Source organism: Pollachius pollachius (genome assembly GCF_949987615.1).
Source record: "Pollachius pollachius genome assembly, chromosome: 2".
Lineage (NCBI taxonomy): Eukaryota > Metazoa > Chordata > Actinopteri > Gadiformes > Gadidae > Pollachius > Pollachius pollachius.
Genome location: NC_136935.1, coordinates 30,227,818 through 30,248,818, shown reverse-complemented (window position 1 = coordinate 30,248,818; position 21,001 = coordinate 30,227,818). Strand labels below are relative to the sequence as shown.

The window sequence follows — 21,001 nt, the reverse complement described above, 5'->3', positions numbered from 1 at the left end:
TGAGACATGCTGTGTATATATAGATATATTGTATTTATCTATAAACATATATATATATATAAATAGTACTACATAGTTATAAATATTAAACAATACAATTCTCAATACATATATATTGTATTAAGATAAAGCTTTAAGCAATGCTAGTGTTGACATGAATATACACACATTTTCCAACACATTGAAGACACACATCGCCACACGTGTGTGTCTTCAATGTGTTGGCGACACACAACCCACACACACCTGCAGTGGACCACCATGGGTCCGGCATCTGGGGGGTTGCAGGCCTTGACGCGGCGCAGGAAGGCCAGGAAGGGGGTGGGGTGCTCGGGCACGCCATGGTCCGGCCAGGCCGTGAACTGGAACTGGCGGACCTCCCGCTTCTCGTTGGAGCCGCTCTGGAGAGAGAGGTCACAGGTCACAGCCTAAGGATAGTGTTGGGCTTACTGTGAGGGTTCATTGGTGCACTGCTCAATTTACATCATAACTGGGATAGTACTGCTATTAGCAATTTATGTTAATCCAACAAATCTAATATTATTATTAGCAAATTATTATTATCAAACAGATATATTATCATATGAGCAATCTATTTACTATCCAACAGATATATTATTGTATTAGAAATCCATTACTATCCGCCAGATACATTATTGTATTAGCAATTTATTAATATCCAACTGATACATTATTGTATTAGTAATCTTACTATCCAACAAATATTATTAATATACATTAATCCTGATATTTGACACATTTCTGAAGAACTTGACATAAGCCGTAAAGCGCAGCAGACGCCCTATAAAGCCCTTGTGTGTTCGTCCCACCTTGTAGAGGGCGAAGGTCCTGACGGAGTAGGTGGCCAGCTCTACCGTGTCCAGCAGGGTCACCTGGATCAGCCCGTAGGTCTCGGTCCCGCGCGTCGGCCAGTACTGGTCACACTTCACCTGAGGAGGAGGAGGACCAGTCAGACCCAGGTTAGGATGCAGAGAGCACATTCAAATGTGGACGCGTGGCACACACACATCCACATGCGTGTGTGTGTGTGTATCAGACGAAGACAAACGCATGTGTGAGCCTGTGAAAGTGAGCTGGCGAAAATCCATATTGAATTCGATCTGTCAGACATGGGGGCTTGTGACAAACAACAAGTGTGTACGAACAGTGTTCATGCGACCAGTGTTGGAAGGTAAGTTTGTTTACGACAAACAGTGTGTGAGAACGAGGCCCGTGCGGCTATTGCTGCCTAATGAACTGTGAAACATGACCTCATATTGAACTGAATCTGCTTTTGTTAGAGGAACTGCTGAGAATATTGTTGATTTTTTCGCATAATTCTTTGGTTGCTATACCTTCACCTTTATTCCAACCCCTCCCAAAAACAACCACGCATCACACCAAACGCCAGCATGCTTAGCTGATGCAACACATTGAGTTGGCCCGTACAAAGGCGGTACATGTGTAGTTCCCGTGGTTCAGCCTCAGAGACCAGAGGTGATGAGGGGAGGAATAAATCCCTGCAGATGGGTGGGTGAGTGGGGGGGGGGATCTGAGGGGAGGTTGGCAGAATCAGGCCAAACCAAACGCTATGTGCTGATCCCTCCGCTCCGCAGATCAAAGACTGCAAGGAGCTCAGCTGAGGCTCGCTCTGCATTCCCCTACTCCAGACCGGGTATTATTATGCGTTTTGGCTCGGCGCATAAGGGCTGTAATTACATCGTTTCAACCATCACTTTCCCAGCGCGCCTTGAGACCCGCGGAGTGGGCCTGGAGGGGACCGGAGGGGAGGCCTGACCACCACCGGAGCCCTCCGCGGCACCCAGCCCCTCGTGTGCAGAGAGGAGTCCACGTTGGTATATATGCTGCTCTTTAATCTTAAGCCGACCTCGGCCTCCCGTGGTTTCAAATGGGCTCGACCCAATAAGGCGGTGGATGAGCATCTCTCGCGGGGCTCATGCACAACACATTATCTGTGGCCACAGTGGGTGCAAACACAGTGGCAAACCGTTGAGTGGGTTTTAATTAAAACGTGACCGCGTTCTTAGCTTCGACTGGTAAGAAGCGGTTGCGGTTCCCCAAGCAATAAGCCTTGTTGTTTGGTTTAGTGTGGAGGGAGGTTGTAATTGTTATTGGTCTTTGAATGAAAGCAACGCAACGAACAGAGAGGAGGGTCCTATCTGTCTGTGTGCTCCTTGCTGTGAGAGTTGTACCACATTACGGGGGCATCCCTGAAACTGAAACATCTGAACTACACAGCGGGGAATGGGTCTGGAAGTCCCCCCCCCTGATCAAAAGGTAAGGAGCGTGAGGAGACTAGAGTTCACCGGGCTGTGAACTCTCTTGGGCCCCGTGTCCTCCAGAGCCATGGGGTGAACATTTAAAACAGTACAGTGAAAACCGTGGGCGACTTGTGGTGAGCTTCAACACAAGCCAACATTGTGACTCAAGCTTTTGAACAGAGAAGGAAGTAGTGAAGCAGAAGAGAAAAGGGGAGTGATGGGTGACCAGGGAGGGAAAGAGAGAGAGAGAGAGAGAGAGAGAGGTACAGTAGGGAGACATGTGCGGAGAGGGGAGGCTGTACACTAGGCATAGCAAAGGGGAGAAGGGGTCTTGCCTTAGAGAAGAAAAAAGAGGGCATCTGAGGGTCAAACAGACACAACAGAGACGGTTGGAAAAGTTGAAATGCAAAGCTTCAACACATAGATTTCTCATACGCAAAAGGAGCGCGGTTAATAAGAAAACATATATGTATGTATATTTATAGATGCAGATAAATATTATATGCATCTATGCTTTTCTTCACATGGCATGAATGAACATGGTATTCGGTCATGTAGATAGAAGTTCATTCATTATTCATATCACATACCTCTGACAGCCCAAACATATTTAACTGGTAGAGCTTTCATCACATTAACCATTTGTTTTCTAAATGACTGAGAGAGGTTAAATACTTGTAAGTGTATAGATCTCTGTCTGTATACTCAGTTACATTTACTGCAGTTTACCTATACATTTAAATTAAATAATAACATTTTATTTAGTATTGATAGTAGTGATCTATTTGAAATATACATTAATATTAGGTCAATAAAATAGTTTAAATTCTGATAAAGACTCAATTTATCAGGAATCATGTTGTGCATATATATATACATATTATCAAAAATGATAATAGAGATTCCTAACTCCGAGTGTAAGATGGCCCACTCCCCTGTAAGGACTATACTATTAAACAGGACAGTTCACCTTCAAGGTCTGTGCAACGGCATATTATTGCATTGTATATAGCAATCCTCCATGCTATCTTCTCTCTCTCTCTCTCTCTCTCTCTCTCTCTCTCTCTCTCTCTCTCTCTCTCTCTCGCTCTCTCTCTCTCTCTCTCTCACTGTGGCCTGGTGTCGCTCACCCGTGACTTCTCCTCCAGCTTGGTCATCATGATGATGTTGGCGGTGTGCTGCTCCCACACTAGCCTCCAGAAGTCACAGAAGGTCTCGGGCAGGGAGCCCTGCGTAGCGATGTAGGCGCTCTGCCGGCGGTAGCCGTCGATGTAGTTGGCGTTGATGTAGTCGCTGCCTGGCACCCCTGCAAGGTGACAGTGGATCAGGGTCAGATATGTGGAGGTTGGGGTTGAGTAGGTGGGTTGGATGGGTGAGTTGGTGAGGGTGGGTGGGTGAGGGTGGGTGGGTGAGGGTGGATGGGTGGGTGGAGGTTGATGGATGGAACAGGTTGGATGAATGGTTGGTGGTAGGGGGATGGTTGGAAGTGGATGGTAGGGTGGGTTGGGTGGAGAAGAATGGGACAGGCCAAAAATTGAGAGAGAGAGAGAGAGAGAGAGAGAGAGAGAGAGAGAGAGATGGAGAGAGATGGAGAAATATGGAGAGAGAGAGGGACAGATATGGAGAGGAGAGTGAGAGAGAAATACAGAGAGAGTGTGTCCAGTTGAGTGACAAATTTCTGATACAACCCAACAGCAACATGTTCCTTCTGCAGGATATTTATGCCATGTCTGCATCCCAACTCATGACAATTTACGACCCCTATGGATAATTCAATTTCCACTGTCATAAGGGACAGGGACCATGTGAGGATGATTTCTTGGGTGTACTCTGGTGTTTGTTCAGCGGCCTTGCCTTATAATGAATGCTAACAGAACCATGGGACTCACCTGAGTCTACGCGGGACAAGTCTCCTTGAATATAAACCTGCCTGTAAGTCTTCCCTATTTAAGAGAGTGTGTGTCTGTGCGTGTGTGTGTGTGTTTGTGCATGTGTTTGATTTATGATCTGTCCTGCTCAACTGAGGGCCTAATACCATAATCCCCAAAATCACTGAGTCACAGCGACAGAATGCACACACACACACACACACACCCGCACACACACACACACACACACACACACACACACACACACACACACACAGTAATACATACAGACACACACCATGACACACAGGCATACACACCCTTACACACACACACACACACACGCACGCACGCGCACACACACACACACACACACACACACACACACACACACACACACACACACACACACACGCGCACGCGAGCGCACACAGGGTTTTGCCGTGACCTAATTCTGCCAGACGGGGACACTAACCAGCCTTGGATCTATGTGAGGACAGTTTATACACACAGGGAGGTGAGAGGAACCGACACCTCCACCACCACACAAGGAGGACCCTGAGAGTGGGCTGGCAGATCCTTTGAGCAAGCACAGCTGGATGGACTCTGCATTACTAGATCCACATTCACACACTTTATTGATCCCAAGCATAGCAATCAATTGCAAGCCTACGCAGTCCGTACACCCACACTACAGAATGTACGGGCAAGGCACTTATATGTCGGCGGCAGATGTCTATTTGCACACATTCACAAACACGCACACAGACAAACACAAACACACACACACACACACACACACACACACACACACACACACACAGAGCATGGGTAGGACTTGACAGAAGGGTGTTTTAGATGTAAGGACCAGGCTGTGAATAGAGCTTAAGACATGTGTTGATCAAGCGTAGTCTAGAGACAGCTGGACTAAAAGCTCTGAAATGCTGCAACTTAATTGCACAGCAAAGGCACTCTGCAGTTTGCAGATAACTCATGCGCACACACACACACACACACACACACACACACACACACACACACACACACACTCACACAAAACACATACACATATGTACACAGAAACACAAACAAATACAAAAGCACACACACGGCTAGCAGCTATGCAGTCTTGGCAGTTTTTGTGGGTGATGTATTAGCAAATGAGAAACTACAGAAAAGGGCTATTTCTGTGTATCTGACACGAGCGTGCGTTGTGCCCGTGATGTTGTGTATGTTTTATTCCGATTAATTTGGATATGTGGAAGCCCATATGCAGTTTTTTTTTTGGAGTTCTGTAAAAGACAGACAGCCTGGGCTCCAGGACTAGCGGGGGTGGTGTTGGGACTGCTCTGCCCAGATAAGGCTCATCTGTCTGGGCTTGGCCTCCCACAGCCTCCCCCTCTCCATACTGAGGCTGCCAGTTACCTTGCCTCAGGTGGTCTCCCCAGCAGAGCTGGCTGGGCGCGCTTCACAACACACGCCAGAAGGCTCAACTTGGGCACTATTTTCCTATTTTTTGTGCCATTTTAGGAACACGGGATTTGTATAATTATGTGTATTTAGTGAACAAGAAAGATTTAATTAAATACATAATTTGTTGAAGTAAGAAGAGGTTATAATCTAAATATGGCATGTGACAGGTGGCTAGATTTGTCTGAGGTGGAAGTCTGCATATCCAGTCTAGGAAGTAAGTACTCATTTTATAATTTAAATATATTGTGTTCAAATGATATTTTTTTGCTTCCAGGCTTATCTTTCTAATACAAGCATTGAGCTCTGTCTTAGATCTATCTGTTTGTTCATTCATTCAGTACATATTACAATCTCATCTTTGAATAGGAATGCAGACAGACATGCAAAAAAAAATGCAAAAGCAGTTTAAAAAAATAATAATTAAAACTGTTTTGCACGCGCGTTCCCCAGTCTTCTTGTGACAATGGAACACAAGCCATACATCGCTCATATTCTACACGTGTCACACACGTGACACACAGCAAGCGCACGCTCACGTGCAGGGACTACTAAATGTGACAACGCAATGCAAGCGAGCGATGGAGGACGTTAAGGAGAAATTAAGGAAAAATTAGAGAATAGCCCCGGACAGTCAGATTTTTTCAGTTAGCGAATTTATAAAGTTATGATGGAGCCTCTTGTGCTTGCAGTAAACGCGCGCTTGTTGCGCTGATCGGTTGACAATTCCAGAATGCCTTGCATTCGTTTAATAAATCCATGCTTTCATGGTAGAAACGTAAACGTGTCATTACTATAATTATAAAAAAAATTACTTTAACTGTGCCGGGCTCGGACATATATATCTTAATGACGCGGGCCAGGTTTGGACTGAATGGGGCCCGTTCTGCGCTCTAACACACACACACACGCATGCACGCACGCATGCACACACACACACACACACACACACACACACACACACACACACACACACACACACACACACACACACAGTGTAGTAAGTGTAAGTGAGGTCATACCGTCGATGCTGGCGAGGACGACCCTGGAGTGGTCGTACGCGATGACGTTGGCGTAGCGGTTCTTGGCCTTGTTAACCTCCAGGTTGGAGTTCTCCCACGTGAACTGCTGACCAGGGTCAACCGACTGCAACACACAAGCGTCACCACAAAGGTTAAAGGTCAAAGCAAAAGAAACAAGTTGAAGCTAAGTATTTCTATGGCTGTGTATGCAAGAGTGACATTGAGTCCTAAGCGCTTGAATGCTGGAAAACAACGAACAAAAGAAATCAAACATGGACCCTTGTTACTTACTCTTATGGCTACCATGCACTCTATTTAAATGTTTTTGGAAACTCGGCCAAGCAGCACTTAACATTTAGTAGTCGCTCCAATATTGATTGTGTGTGCTTTGATTGCTCTCAGCCATCACCTGGAAGTTGCTTTGGATAAAAGCATTAAACGCCTAAATGTAAATGTGTATGCGAGTGAATTAGGCTTCATTCATGGGAGGGATGTGTAAGGGGAGCTGTTTTCCTCCTGGCTTTCCCTCGTGCGCTTTAAGTGATGGATTGGAGGATAACACATGAAATGAAAATACCGTTTGGCCGTTGATACCATTTGGCCGTTGATGAATGAAATTAGAACTGTCTGTGAGGCTATGAATCACCGGTCAGTCTGGATTTAGTATTATATGAACTCATGTCTATGGCTTGTACAGAGGACCGAACACAGTGCCGGGGGGGCCACCACCTCGGCAGCTCTGATTGTGCTCCCACGGTTCTACTTAATCCTCATCTTCCCCCGTCTCACTAGTGCCGTGAAATATGATCCTTGAAACTTTGAGTATTTTAGTAGCCTAGCAACCACAGCGCAGCGTCCTTCACCGGCCACAGGCCAAGGTTGTGGGTGCATATCGTCTCTTTACCGCCACCGTCCAGCTCACAGCAGATCGCGTCTGATCGCTACAGTGCAGCATCTATAACATAGCTGCTGTGGACACTCCTTCTAGTCAAATCACGATCTGTGCTGAGGCTAAGGCCAAGATAAGAAGTTCCCATTTTAAAGGAAATAGAGGAAGATTAAGTCCCGGCATTGATCTTGTGCAGCTCTTAAAATGTGACCTTTAGGTTGCTACAGCAATTTGTCTCTAAAATAATGGGAGGTTGGGGCTGTACCCTGGAGCAGCGCTCACAGTCATTGTCGGATCTCTCTGTTGTACCAAAACAACACAATCACAGCCTGGTTGACAGATAACCAAGCGGCGCTAAACTCAAAAAGGATTTGCTTATTTTTCTTTTGCTAGTGAACACGCTGGGACACGGAAGAATGCAGAACATGCAGGCGCCTGCTTTGACCAGCCACTCCAGGGAGCGGGGAGCTATGAAGAGTATATGAAATTAAATTCCTCTGGGTATGAAGGGATGTTCATGCTGGAGCAACAAATTAAGCTTGCAGAGGGTAATTGCAGAGTGTGTGCAGCACTGTAAGCAGACATGAGGTCATTATGGGGCTGTCAATGAAGAGGGACGCAGAGTGAATACCAGAGCCATTTAGCAATTGTGAATATTTTACGATACATAATTATGGTGAGGTCGGAGAAAAATACCAGGGTTGTTTGAGTTTGTGTGTGTTAATGTGAATAAATGTATGCATGTGTGTGTGTGTGTGTGTGTGTATGTGTTTGTGTGTGCATGCTTTCATTTCACTGCCCATCATCATGTGTGTCTAATTATTACACCACAATCATTACTGGTCTCTCTCTCTCTCTTGCTCTACACCCATCTCCCTCTCTCACTCCCTCACTGTCTCTCCATCCCTCCCTCTCTTCTTGTTAAGGAGGTTGAGCTCTGAACAAAGCACACAGTCATACAGAGAGAATGTGTGTCTCGGCACAGTGGGCCCAACTCACACCACAATCAAATGTGGCTTCTCTCTATCCCTCCCTCTCGCTTAAACACTCCCTACCACACACGTCTTTCTCCCCGAAACGTCCTTCCTCCTATTTCTCAAATCTCTTTGCATCGTGTAACAGTTTCCCTTTCTCTCTTTTTGAATATTATATGTAATTGTCCAAAACAATATCTGTGTTGTCTCTCTTCTACTGACCAATTAGCAGTCAGTCTGGTCCGAAAGCCTTTTCCCTGCGGCCATGGGTGTGAACAGAATTCAGTTGTGGGGCAGAGCAAAATGCCTGTTTCCCTATTCAAATGGATATACAGAGCTCTGTGCAACCGAAACTACCGTTGCTGCAGAGAATGAAATAAATGTTTTGGTAGTAGCTATTAAGGTCCCTGGTTAAGAACAACGTGTTCTGGAACAGTTATCACCTAGAAGAACATACCCCCTCCACTACAGCCCTCCCCGTTCCATCCCCATTCCAATCCACCACCACCACCACCCCCACCACACAGTAACTTGAGAAAACAAATCAAAAAAGCTCTCTTCTCGTTCCCTGCCTTTCTCTCGTCTTTATTGCCATGTCTGTATCTCCTCCATAATTCTCTTTCCTGCCACAAAAAAAAAGGCGGTCTGAATTATCTGCGGAAGGCAGCGCTTCGAAACGACAGCGTTGATTTCCCTGTCGGGAAGCGGCCCCTCGACTGGGAGACATTTACATTTACATTGTTAACCGCAAGACGACAAGAAAGGAGGAGCACGATAGGGAGGGCTAGTTATGGGCTGCTTTCTTATCCGTTAATATGGATGCACAATAGGATTGAAGTGATCTGAAAACCTCCTTCCTATTCCTTTCTTTTGGTATTCAAGTGGTCCCTATTAGATGCCTCTTTGAATTATTTGAGTTCACAACCTAAACTCCATGTGAGATGGGCAACCAGTGTTGTGTTGTTTACAAGGTGAGTGAGCGCTTTATAATAGCAATCGATGTCAAACGTTGGTTTATAAACTGCAAGCCCACTTTGTTGCGGACTGCCATTTGAAATGTGTTCACCAATCCATTCATCACCTTGTAAGTGCAGCTGACAAAATAAAAGGAAACAAACCTTTTTCTCCAATCTCGACTAGCATCTTCTGGTTATGTGATACAACTAGGGCAGTGCGACTCCTTCCCTTAATACGGTTGATCGGGAAGGAGGAAAAGTGCAGCCGTACCTCATACTCTTGGGAGAACTTGAGGTTGTCGTTTGCCTTCAGGCGCTCGATGTGATCGGTCAGCTCCGAGATCGGCACCGGGGGATGACTCGCCATACCTGCCCAGCAGGAGAGAGAGGAAATGATCAAAAATTCAGACCTTCCAAGGTGAAACTTCAAAGTCAGGCTGGTCTGCAGAGATGTGGTTTAGTGTTGGTTCCATGGCCGGCGGAAAGAAAGCAAATGGAGAAGTGTTTCACTTTGTTAGGTGACCATGTTGTGTCCCAGGGTTGCACAGGTCTGGGACTATTAGTCTGTGGTGAAAGCTGCCCACGCAGATGAACTGTGTTCTCACAGCACATGTCTGCTGCCATGAAGGACTAAAGATGTTTTAATCATGAGCCAGACGGTTGAATATGTTCAGCTCTGATGTTACAGGCTGCGTTGTTGTTATCGCTTCCTGATGGGATGGAATGAAGATTGTTAGAAAGCATGATCATGTCAAAGAAAAGAAAGAAAGACAATCCCAGCTGAGGATCGAAGGCAGACTAAAGCCAACTGACTTGACAACCGCCGGTAACCGCGGTACACTGATACTCGGTAGGCTGAAAGAGGGAAACAACATCAGGATTAATCAATAGTCCAAAGAACTACCACAAGCACCGCTAAGAGCTGTCGGATCACACCAATCACCCAGGGGGGGTGTTCAGCCTACCTGGGGTCTGGAAGTTGATCCTGCGGAGCTCCACAGGGTCTGTGGGATGGTGTGAGGACATGGCCTTGCTGCACGGGAAGCTGCCCTTCCTGCCCTCCGCCTCAGCCCTCTTCCTGCAGTCACAACGACACGCATCCCATTTAACCTCCACTCTTACTGTAATCACAACACACACACATCCCCCAACACCTCCACACTTACTTCAGTCCCAACACACATCCCATTACTCCTCCACTCTTCCTGCAGTCCCAACACACATCCCATTACACCTCCACTCTTCCTGCAGTCCCAACACACATCCCATTACACCTCCACTCTTCCTGCAGTCCCAACACACATCCCCCAACACCTGCACATCAGCAAACACCTGTTGACTCCGAACAGTGGCCAAACTACTACAACTACTAATGGGTTCATTTAGTATTGTATAGTAATGTAAAGTATGGCATAGTATAGTTACGGTTAATATAGTATAGCATAATATAGATGACTATAGTATAGTATAGCATAGTATAGTATAGTGTAGTATAGAAAAATAACGTATAGCCAACCTTGATTGAAAATAGGCTTGTGGGATATATAAATCATTGGGATATATATTGTTATGCCTAGCTTTCCACAAAAGCACCTTGAGTTATTTATTTTTTTTTAAGAATAAAGTGCAAGGCAGAGGAAAACATTGGCTCAGAGTTTATTTACCTGTCAGGTTTGCTGGATCCGTGAATAAAGGCAGGAACACACCAAAGGAAAGATAGAAAAGAATAACATGAGCGCCCAACAGAACGGCAGCAGGAAATCCAATGCTCTTTTTCCCACACAGGGATTTGTCAATATAAATGCAAATCAAGGGTTGAAATTGTCTTTAGGGCTTCAAAGTATCACATGTACATATGTTTATTCATATTGGTATATTATGGACTACATTAGCCACAACATCTGTATCAAAATAATCATGAAAAGCTGCAATGCAGATGTCTCTTTACTTAATAATAATGCACGGATGAATCAGTACCGAACCCCCTGCCTCATCCCTCTTCCTGCAATCACAATAACACACATCCCCAACACTTCCACTCTTCCCAAAAATAATCCAAATATTTGTGTCTAATTGTGTCTCCTTTAAAGCTCCTTCAGAACCATACATGCCCTCATCCCTATCTCTTTACACTCTATCCATCTGTCTAAACACTCCAAACCTCCCTCTCTATATATATATTCAATCGCTCCCTTAACTCAGCTCGTGGCGCCGCATGAGTGGCAGCCTGTTGCAACAGCTCAGTCCTTTTTGCTAGTTCTAGTGTTCCTTAATGTTTTTTGTCGGATGAATGCGCCTGTCGGTACACTGTTTCTGAGGATGGTGCTAGGTACTCTACTCTTTTTGGAACTTTATAATGTTACGTCGGGAGACCTATTCAGTCATGGCTCCATTGTTTACACTCGCTAACAGCTGGTAGCACTATGCTATACAACGGTGCTTCCCGTGGACAGACCAGCTATCCCCACGGAATTAAGGAGACGGAAAAGGGGCTGTAGAGCTGGAGTCAAGTGCCGGGAGAAAAAGAGACGCTACAAAACAACCAATTCCTTCCGTCATCATGGGGAACGTGAGATCTCTCCCCAATAAAATGGAAGAGATATCGGCACTAACCAGGCTGCAGCGGAGATACCGGGAGAGTAGCCTTGTTTTCCTCACAGAAACATGGCTGAATGATCGCACCCTGGATTCGCATGTGACACTGGATGGTTTTAAACTCGTGAGAGCAGACAGGGGGGCAAAGGAGAGTGGTAAGAAGAAAGGGGGTCGACTGGCAATGTATGTAGATAACAGATGGTGTAACCCACATCACATCAGTATTAAGGAGCATCATTAAACCCTGGACAAAAAAATACTTGCGGTCAGCATCCGTCCTTTTTATCTCCCTAGAGAATTTTCACATGAATTTTCACATGTCATTGCCATTACCGTGTACATCCCCCCGTCGGCCGATGCTGCCTCTGCTTGCGAGCTTCTACTCAATAATGTATCACAGTTGCAGACATCCAACACCCAAGCGCTCTTTCTCATTTCTGGGGATTTTAACCATGCCCCCTTGTCTTCCACTCTCCCCACATTCACCCAATATGTCAACTGTAACACCAGAGACAATAAATCTTTGGATTTGTTTTATGCTAATATCAAAGATGCAGATAAATCAATACCCCTACCCCCATTGGGCTGTTCTGATCATAATCTGGTCCACTTGAACCCTGGTTACATACCCCTAGTATATAGACAACCACCAACTAAGAAGTATATAAGGAAATGGTCTGATGAGGCAAGCATGGCTCTCAAGGACTGTTTTGAAAGTACAGATTCGGAAGTACTGTACAGTCCTCACGGGGAAGATGGAGTTGAGGAGAGTGCAAAAGGATGTGAAGAGGGAAATAAGAAGGGGAAAGGACATCTACAGGAGGAAATTGGAGGAGCGCCTTCAGAGTAACAATGTCAGGGAGGTCTGGAGGGGTTTGAATAATATCTCAGGCCATAGCAAAGTAGGAGGTAGTGGACCTGAAGATGGGGACAGGGAGTGGGCTTATAAGTTACATTTATTTTTTAACCGATTTGATACGGAGGCCTCCGCTACCATTCAAGACCCCTTCCACCAGAGCCCAGTCCAATCGGCACCACCAGCCTACACCACCAGCCTGCTCCACTCTGGGGTTACCCCCCACTTCCCTCCCCCCACTTGTCCATAACCCATAACTACAGATCAGGTGAGAGATGTGTTTAGAAGGATGAAGGTGAGGAAGGCTACGGGTCCTGACGGGATTAGCCCCAGACTTCTTAGGGACTGTGCTGTTGAACTCTGTGGGGTCTTTCAGTACATTTTTAACATCAGCCTAGGCCTGGGGAGAGTCCCAATCTTGTGGAAGACTTCCTGTGTTGTCCCTGTCCCCAAGACGGCGCACTCCAGGGAGCCCAACCACTTCAGGCCAGTGGCTCTGACATCACATCTAATGAGGGCCTTGGAGAGGATTGTGCTGAACCACCTTCGCTGCCTGGTGGGCAGTGAGCTTGATCCCCTCCAGTTCGCATACCGACCAGGAGTTGGTAGTGAGGATGCAATAATCCTCCTCCTCCACCGTTCGCTCTCTCACCTGGAGAAAACTGAGAAAACTAACTGGCTCTGTTAGAGTCATGTTTTTGATTTTTCCAGCGCCTTCAATACAATCCAGCCGGCACTTCTGAGGGTGAAGTTGGAAGGAGCGGGGGTCGACTGTCATCTTGCTGCCTGGATCATTGACTACCTCACCAACAGACCACAGTACGTGAGGCTGCGTGGCTGTGAGTCGGATGTGGTACTCTGCAGCACAGAGACCCCACAAGGAACTGTGCTCTCCCCCTTTCTCTTCACCCTGTACACTTCGGACTTCAGATACATTACGGACAGTTGTCATCTCCAGAAGTTCTCCGATGACACAGCAATTGTTGGCTGTGTTACAAAGGGGAATGAGCTGGAGTACAGGGGGGTCATCACCAGCTTTGTTGAATGGTTTGGAATAAACCATCTTCAGATGAACACCAGTAAGACAAAGGAGACGGTGATTGACTTCAGCCCTAAGGCACCACCAATTGCACCAGTGAACATCCAGGGAGGCGACATTGAGGTGGTATCAGTCTACAAATATCTGGGTGATCACCTCAACAATAAACTGGACTGGTCACATAACACAGATGCGTTGTACAAGAAGGGCCAAAGTCGTCTACACTTGCTGAGAAGATTGAGGTCTTTTGGGGTGTGCAGGCTGCTGTTAAGGACTTTTTTTGACACTGTTGTTGCATCTGTCATTTTTTATGCAGTAGTCTGTTGGGGTTGTGGTTTCACTGAGAGGGACAGGAAGAGACTTAATAAGGTGGTGGGAAGGGCTGGCTCTGTCCTGGGCTGTACACTGGAGCCTGTTGAGGTGGTAGGGGAGAGGAGGATGTTGGACAAATTGGAATCCATCAGGTCCAATTCCTCTCATCCTCTCCATGAGACAGTGGCAGCGCAAAACAGTTCCTTTTGTAAAAGATTATTACACCCAGCATGTAAGAAGGAACGTTTCTGAAGGTCTTTTATTCCATCTGTCATAAGACTCTATAACACATCGGTTATGAAACATTGTGCTACCAAAAAAACACTAAATTAATAATGCAATACTTGAATTTAATAATGTGCATTTTCCACTGTACATTTGTGACAAAGTATTTTATTCTGTAGTGAGACACCTCTTGGCCTCATTGATTGTGTAGCTCATGGGCGTGTGCAGTTTTTGCCCTTATGGCATGACATTGTAATCACTGAGTGATTTATTTATATTTATTGTATTTATTTTATTTTGTATTATCTTATGGATGTATGATTGTTGGATACTTTATACTTTGTTATTTTATTATTGCATACTTTAGATTCCATGGGCTGTTGTAACAAGTTAATTTCCCATGCATGGGATGAAATAAAGTTCTTATCTTATCTATCTTATCCTACCCCGAACTCCCTCTCCTGCTCGCTTCCCCCCTCTCTCTCTGTACAACCCTCCTCGTGGTTCTGTCCTCACCTCTTGAAGAGGAGAATCGCGATGACGATGCAGACGATGAAGATGACAGCCAACACCGGGCCCACAACCCACAACAGCCCCTCCTCCTCGTCCACGATGGGCTGAGGGTCGGCGTCCGATGAGGTCACGGGGTCAGAGTAGGGGCTTGTGGAGAACATGGTCTGCGGGGGGGAGGGGGAGGGGAGAGGTCATCTACGGTGTCATGTACTGTACACATGCTGCTGCCAAAAGCACTGATGCTCTGTGCGTAGTCCTCTCTCATATTTCACCCATCATGTTTATGTGGCAGCTTGGGAAATGCGGGTCGTTGATTGATGGACGGCAGCAGAGATGTTTACGGAATAACAAATGAGGCCGGAAGTATCTGAGGAAACACGTGTTACATTGCACTGCTCTAGTTTGAGCTACTCAGAAGGAGCCGTTGCAAGGATGGAGAACGTAAATGTCACACCATGACGACATCTTTGGTACTCACATTTTCAGAGAGGTCCATCAGCGCCAGAACAAAGAACACGTACTGCTGACCGTTCAGCAGAGGACGGTTCCGGAAGTCGCCATAGTTTCGGCCGTCGCCGAGGGTGAACTCGGGGGGGAGGGTCTTGAACTGAGCTGTGACGTAAGCCCTGGGCTCTGATTGGTCCGCTTGCCTGCGGACTCGCAGGGCCCGGCTCACACTGGTCCGGTTGATCTCTTTCAGGAGCTGAGGGCCAATAGGAGAGAGGACGAGATGGTGAGAACGGAGGAGAGAACATATGAAAGCGGGGTAGTGGAGGGAGAGAACAGCGGAACGATGAGGGCAGCCAGATGAGTTTGAACAGAGGCATCAAAGAGAGCACAAGAGAAAGATTACGATGAAGATAGGAAGATCCGCGGATCGGACATTATCTATTTACTCACTAAGCCCCAAGTCATTGACCTTTACACTTCCTCCGCAGAATGAACCAGTTTTCGACACTTATTATCTTCCCCGTAAACAACGGCTGACAAGGCATGGATGAAAAGATACTAGCGCCCCTCCCCCGCACTATTCATCACATCAACAACTCGCGCTATCTTTCATCTGATGCAATATGCCTGCGCCTTATCGATCCTCATTTCCTATACATGATCGCCCTTGATGGCTCCGGGCCAGCGCCGCTGACATTGATGAAGGGTTGAGTGCAGAGAGGAGGAGGGTTAGATTGAAGATGACATGCGAGGGCACCACAGGGAACACACTGAAGGGATTGAATACATGAATGGATGAGCAGTGGACGGATTTGTGCTTCCCCACTGTCAGTCCCACAGGATAAGGATGAGAACCGTCAGTACTTCTATCATTACTACTTTTGGATCGCTTTGATACACTGGGCCCTATCTTGCACCCAGCGCAAAGCTGATTTTCCCCCGCAGCAAACTCGCGCCACTAAACTTGCGCCCTGACAGGCATGTCGGCGAAAAGCAGAAGCGTGTTCCGGCGCAAATGATACACTATCTTACAGATCAATAAAGCAGTTGCGCAACTGACTGACAAGTACCTGGTCTAAGTACTGGCGGATAGCGCAATTGGTGTGGCTATTTTGACGTACCAAGGCATGTCGGAACTGCAACATAAGCTTACACACCAGTAGGCTATGCACAGCACAAACATGCAAACGATTTGCCTAATTGAAATATTATGATGATGATGTGGATTGTGGATTTTTTTTTTTTCCATAGGGGCTGCATGAATGAACACTGTAGTACGCTATGCCATTCGTTAAAATAATAACAACAATGATAAACTTGAGCAAAGTAGGCTATATCCCAGCCTTCCAGAACAAAATCTCGTTTTATGGTAAATGATAATGTTGGTTAAATTATTTGGGAAAGAACAGCTGATACAGCGGTAATGAGTTGTATTTAAATCAATGCATCTGCAAACACCGTACAGCAAACACATATTTTCTTGACACAGGCATCGTGTACAAGCTCATAACTTTTAGGATTGATGAGTATTTGATCGTTAGAAACATAGTTTTGCCGCAAGTGAATGTTAAAAAGAATGAATGAATGCGGGCGCGCGTGTGTGCATCCATCTGTTTAAACACACGCATACTAAACACGTAACAAATAATACAGTCCATGGCAATGTATATTAACGGGGGCACACATGCATATTAGGAACACAAGTCGATAACGATAATGTATACAATACTGGTAAGAAACGATGTTTGTTAATGTATTACCACATATCATTAAATAGACCCACAGTTGCGGCCACAGGACCGCATATCATATGTGTGTTAAGTTTTCTTTGCCGAAATTTACATGACGACTATTTGTGAAGTTGCAGAAGAAAACGCTATTGCATGTGTGAATTAAGCCATATTATTTGGCCATAAACTGAGCCATTTGAAGTTTGAAATTCATGTGGTCATGCATCTGTCTCATCGGAGACTGCAAACGCGCTGTCAAAATATCAACTCGTCAGGTTCAAATGCGCTCATGGCTCTTAAAGGGGATGGGAGCTGGCACTCTCATTGGGTTATTGCACGTTACGCCCAAACCACACCTATGGGTAATTAGGCTACTTCAAGGCAATCCTTTTTGGATTTGCGTCGGGCGAGTCATTTAAGATGACTCGTCATTTATCCGCCGGTATAATAGCAACAGCGCCAGAGATCCGCCCACAAAGCTACTTCCGTTTTGACTGTTAAAATATGGCCCACTGTGTGCATCGCATCATTTATTTACTTACTTACTGAACTGTCTATCAATCTGAATTTCACTATTTTGAATGCAATCATCATCATCATCTTAATCATCATCATAATCAAGACTATTGTCGCCGCTATCTTCATTCAAATCACCTGTTCTACATCTGATGGGTTTCTTTGTGACAGCAGTTCAGCTGTGCCACTTTATGAGTTGGCAGCACCACATTGTTTCCCCCCTCAGATCTCACCTCATCCATGTTCATCTGGTCCGGTTCCTCCCAGGGGTTCAGGAACTTCCCGCCTCTCTGCCTCTTCAGCGGTAACACCACCACGTAGTAACCCCTGGCAACACAACACGCCACAAACAACTGAGATTTGGACCACCGACTGGGTGCTCGGTGGCATAGGTTTTAATCAGACAACATCACATAATCTTGTGATGGGGTAAGATGTGAATGGCAACAACAGAACCATTAGCCATTTCTTTATTCATACTTCCCTTAATTCATCCCATGTACCGATCAACAATCAAAAAAACTGTCCATCCCTCCCTGTCCTCTTCATCCATCTCTCTATCTCTCTGCCCCTTTATCCATCTCTTTGTCTCTCTCTCCCTCTCTCCATCCATCCATCTCTTTGTCTCTCGCTCCCTCTCCCCCTCCAGCCATCCCTCTGTCTCTCCCTTTTTCTCCCCCCACTCCATCCATCCATCCCCCCCATCTCATCTATTCATCAGTCCATCTCTCCTTCCATCCCCCCTCCCTGCCTACCTGACTTTGGCGGTGGTGTCCACAGTGGGCAGCTGTACGGTCACCATACCGTCTGCGTTGGTCTTGCCCACCAGCGTGGGCTTGGTCTTCAGGATGTCCGGCGCGGTGGTGGCTGTGACCCGGTGCTGAAGCCCCCCAGCACTGTTTGCCCGGTTGGTCAGCAGGAAGGAGTACTGGGTGTTGGGCTCCAGGCCCGTGATCAGCTTCTGGGTCTGCTTGCCATCCACCTCCACCGACTGGCCCTTACCGTACAGGATCTGGAAAGCAGCAGAGGTTGGAGAGAGAGTGCTGGTTTCAGTGCTGGAGCACACGGTTTGAGAGTCACCAGACATCGATTTACAACTTCCAAAAATCGAAAAAAAAATATTTTTCCCTTTTGTCGCGGGTGTGCCTTTGTGACTTTTTCAAATATGAAAACGACATCCTTGTTCGCACACTTTACTCTGGTTTCATGCCATCTTTTGCCTCACCGCCTTTCTTAGCTCACAGCGGACTGGAGTCAATCCTGTGATTACCACTTTGTACTGAATCGAGATTCCACCGTGAACCGTGGTTGAATTGTGATTGTTTGAATTTGATTCCCAAGAATTGAAATCAAATCGTGTGAGGCCGAAGGATCCACAACCCTGTTTAAAAAGATAGCTCAATCCATGGTGCTGCCCAAGTAATTAAAACGTCAATGGTCCCTGTCCACTTATGTTTTTCTTTTCTACAATAGGCCAATAATGAAAAACGTGAGCTCTTTTCTAACAGAATATGTCACTTCGTTCCGACTCACAGTGAATGGCGGGGCAGGGTTCTTGTCCCGAACCTCCCAGGAGAGCAGCACAGAGTTCTTCATGGCCGCCTTCACCCTAAAGTTGGTTGCGAACACTAAACAAACAAACAACACAACCAAAACATGTAAATAGGAAGTCAAATCCGTTGTCACTGCAGGAGCAGGTGGAGGCTTACCTGTTCACTCTCCTCCAGAACCAACACTGAGACCAGTTCAGGTACGGTTTGAACAAGGATCCCATCGATGGGTCCTTATTGGTCTCTTACCTTGGTTTTGCATAGGGTTTAGGGTCTAAGACTTCCACAACAAAAACACACCAAAAACAACAGACTGAAAATGTTGTGACCAGAGCTGTGTGTGTGTATGCAGGGTTGTTTGTGTGTAATCAAACCCAGTGATAGGTCTACAGACAGTACAAACACGTGTACAGACACAACAGGTGACTTTATGAAAGTTAGCCTCTGAACAATGATGATGGACTGCTGGAATGCGTGACAAGTCTCTCCGTGTATGCATGTGTGTGTGTGTGTGTGTGTGCTTGTGTGTGCGTGTGCGCATGTTTTTCTACCTTGGCCCGGCTGCTGCGTCCTAAACTGGACCCCGGGGCTGTAGGGCCCGGGACCCACAGCGGTAAACGCACACACCCTCACATCGTACACCGTGTCGGCACTCAGGCCCGCCAACAGCACGCTCGAGTCCGGGGTTCCCACGACAACCTCCGAGGCATTGCCCCTGCTGTTGATGTCCCTGTACAGAACCGAGTACTTGACGATCCTCCCGTTCTGCTCCACCAGTGGCACGGCCTTCCAGGCCAGCTGGATGGAGGAGGCGGTGTTCTCCTGGGCCACCAGGCCCTCCGGGTACCCGCTGGGGCAGTCCTCGGGTGTGGCCACCTCCTCCGCAGCCTCCTCCCCGTAGCCCATCTTGTTGCGGGCGGAGAGGCGGAAGACGTAGCGCGCCCCCTTGTGGATGTCCTGGGCGGTGTAGCGCCGCTCACGGGCGGGGAACTCCACCACGGTGAGGGGCAGCACGTCCACCCGGCCCAGGGTGAGCCGGTAGCCCAGCAGCGGGGTGGGGGCCGAGGGTGGGGGTTGCCACTGCAGCAGGGCCGTGGCCGAGTCGGTGGCCAGCACCGTCAGCGAGGGTTTGTCCGGCACTGGAGGGGCAGGAGGTCAAAGGCCAGAGGTCAGGGGTGAGGGCCAGCGAGGTTGACCGTAACGCGGCTATTGACTCAATAAATAAATGATTTTATATGAAGTCATTGCTTCTGCCAAAATAAATAATCTGTTAGAGTAAACCGTTGGAGATAGCGTCCATATAACGGTCTGTGATTCATAGCAGCGGTCAGCTGATCAGAAATGACAGACCATAGAAGGTCGAAAATGACAGAATCGAGAATCGAGTGCTCAACAAAGCTGTGTAATAGTTACAATATAGTACAAAAATAATACAATAATATTTATGATGCAAATTTATGATGAGCTCAAAAAAGCTATTGAGCTCATTGCCTACTCTTGGGATAATTGCTGCTGCTCAAAACAACTCTGGAGGTTTTTTAAAACCCACTTATTGATCGGTACAATATGAAAGAGCAAAATACACTATAGCCATGTCTGGGATTTATTGGCTTGCTATTATCCCCCCTAATTACATTTGAGTTTGTTTGTTAGTGTTTGTGTATACGTGTTTGAGGGCAAGTGTATTTGTGTGTGTGTGTGAGAAAGTGAATGTTTGTGTGTGTGTATACCCACGAGTGTTTGTATGTGTGTGT

At 46.6% G+C, this 21,001-nt stretch overlaps 1 protein-coding gene across 1 annotated transcript in view; it reads right to left on the bottom strand.

The window, feature by feature from the left end:
- Positions 1–21,001, bottom strand: part of LOC307092166 (receptor-type tyrosine-protein phosphatase delta-like) — a gene marked incomplete at its 5' end in the record, with an annotated part of 70,351 nt that overhangs the window by 8,879 nt on the left and 40,471 nt on the right. Inside the window, 15 exons of the mRNA XM_079759070.1 lie at positions 247–401; positions 831–950; positions 2,618–2,641; positions 3,413–3,588; positions 6,643–6,766; positions 9,733–9,830; positions 10,275–10,316; positions 10,427–10,539; positions 11,126–11,137; positions 15,005–15,165; positions 15,480–15,704; positions 17,931–18,024; positions 18,453–18,709; positions 19,231–19,325; positions 19,799–20,386. Of these exons, the coding sequence (XP_079615196.1) occupies positions 247–401; positions 831–950; positions 2,618–2,641; positions 3,413–3,588; positions 6,643–6,766; positions 9,733–9,830; positions 10,275–10,316; positions 10,427–10,539; positions 11,126–11,137; positions 15,005–15,165; positions 15,480–15,704; positions 17,931–18,024; positions 18,453–18,709; positions 19,231–19,325; positions 19,799–20,386 (2,284 nt within the window). The remainder of the gene's footprint in view (positions 1–246; positions 402–830; positions 951–2,617; positions 2,642–3,412; positions 3,589–6,642; positions 6,767–9,732; positions 9,831–10,274; positions 10,317–10,426; positions 10,540–11,125; positions 11,138–15,004; positions 15,166–15,479; positions 15,705–17,930; positions 18,025–18,452; positions 18,710–19,230; positions 19,326–19,798; positions 20,387–21,001) is intronic.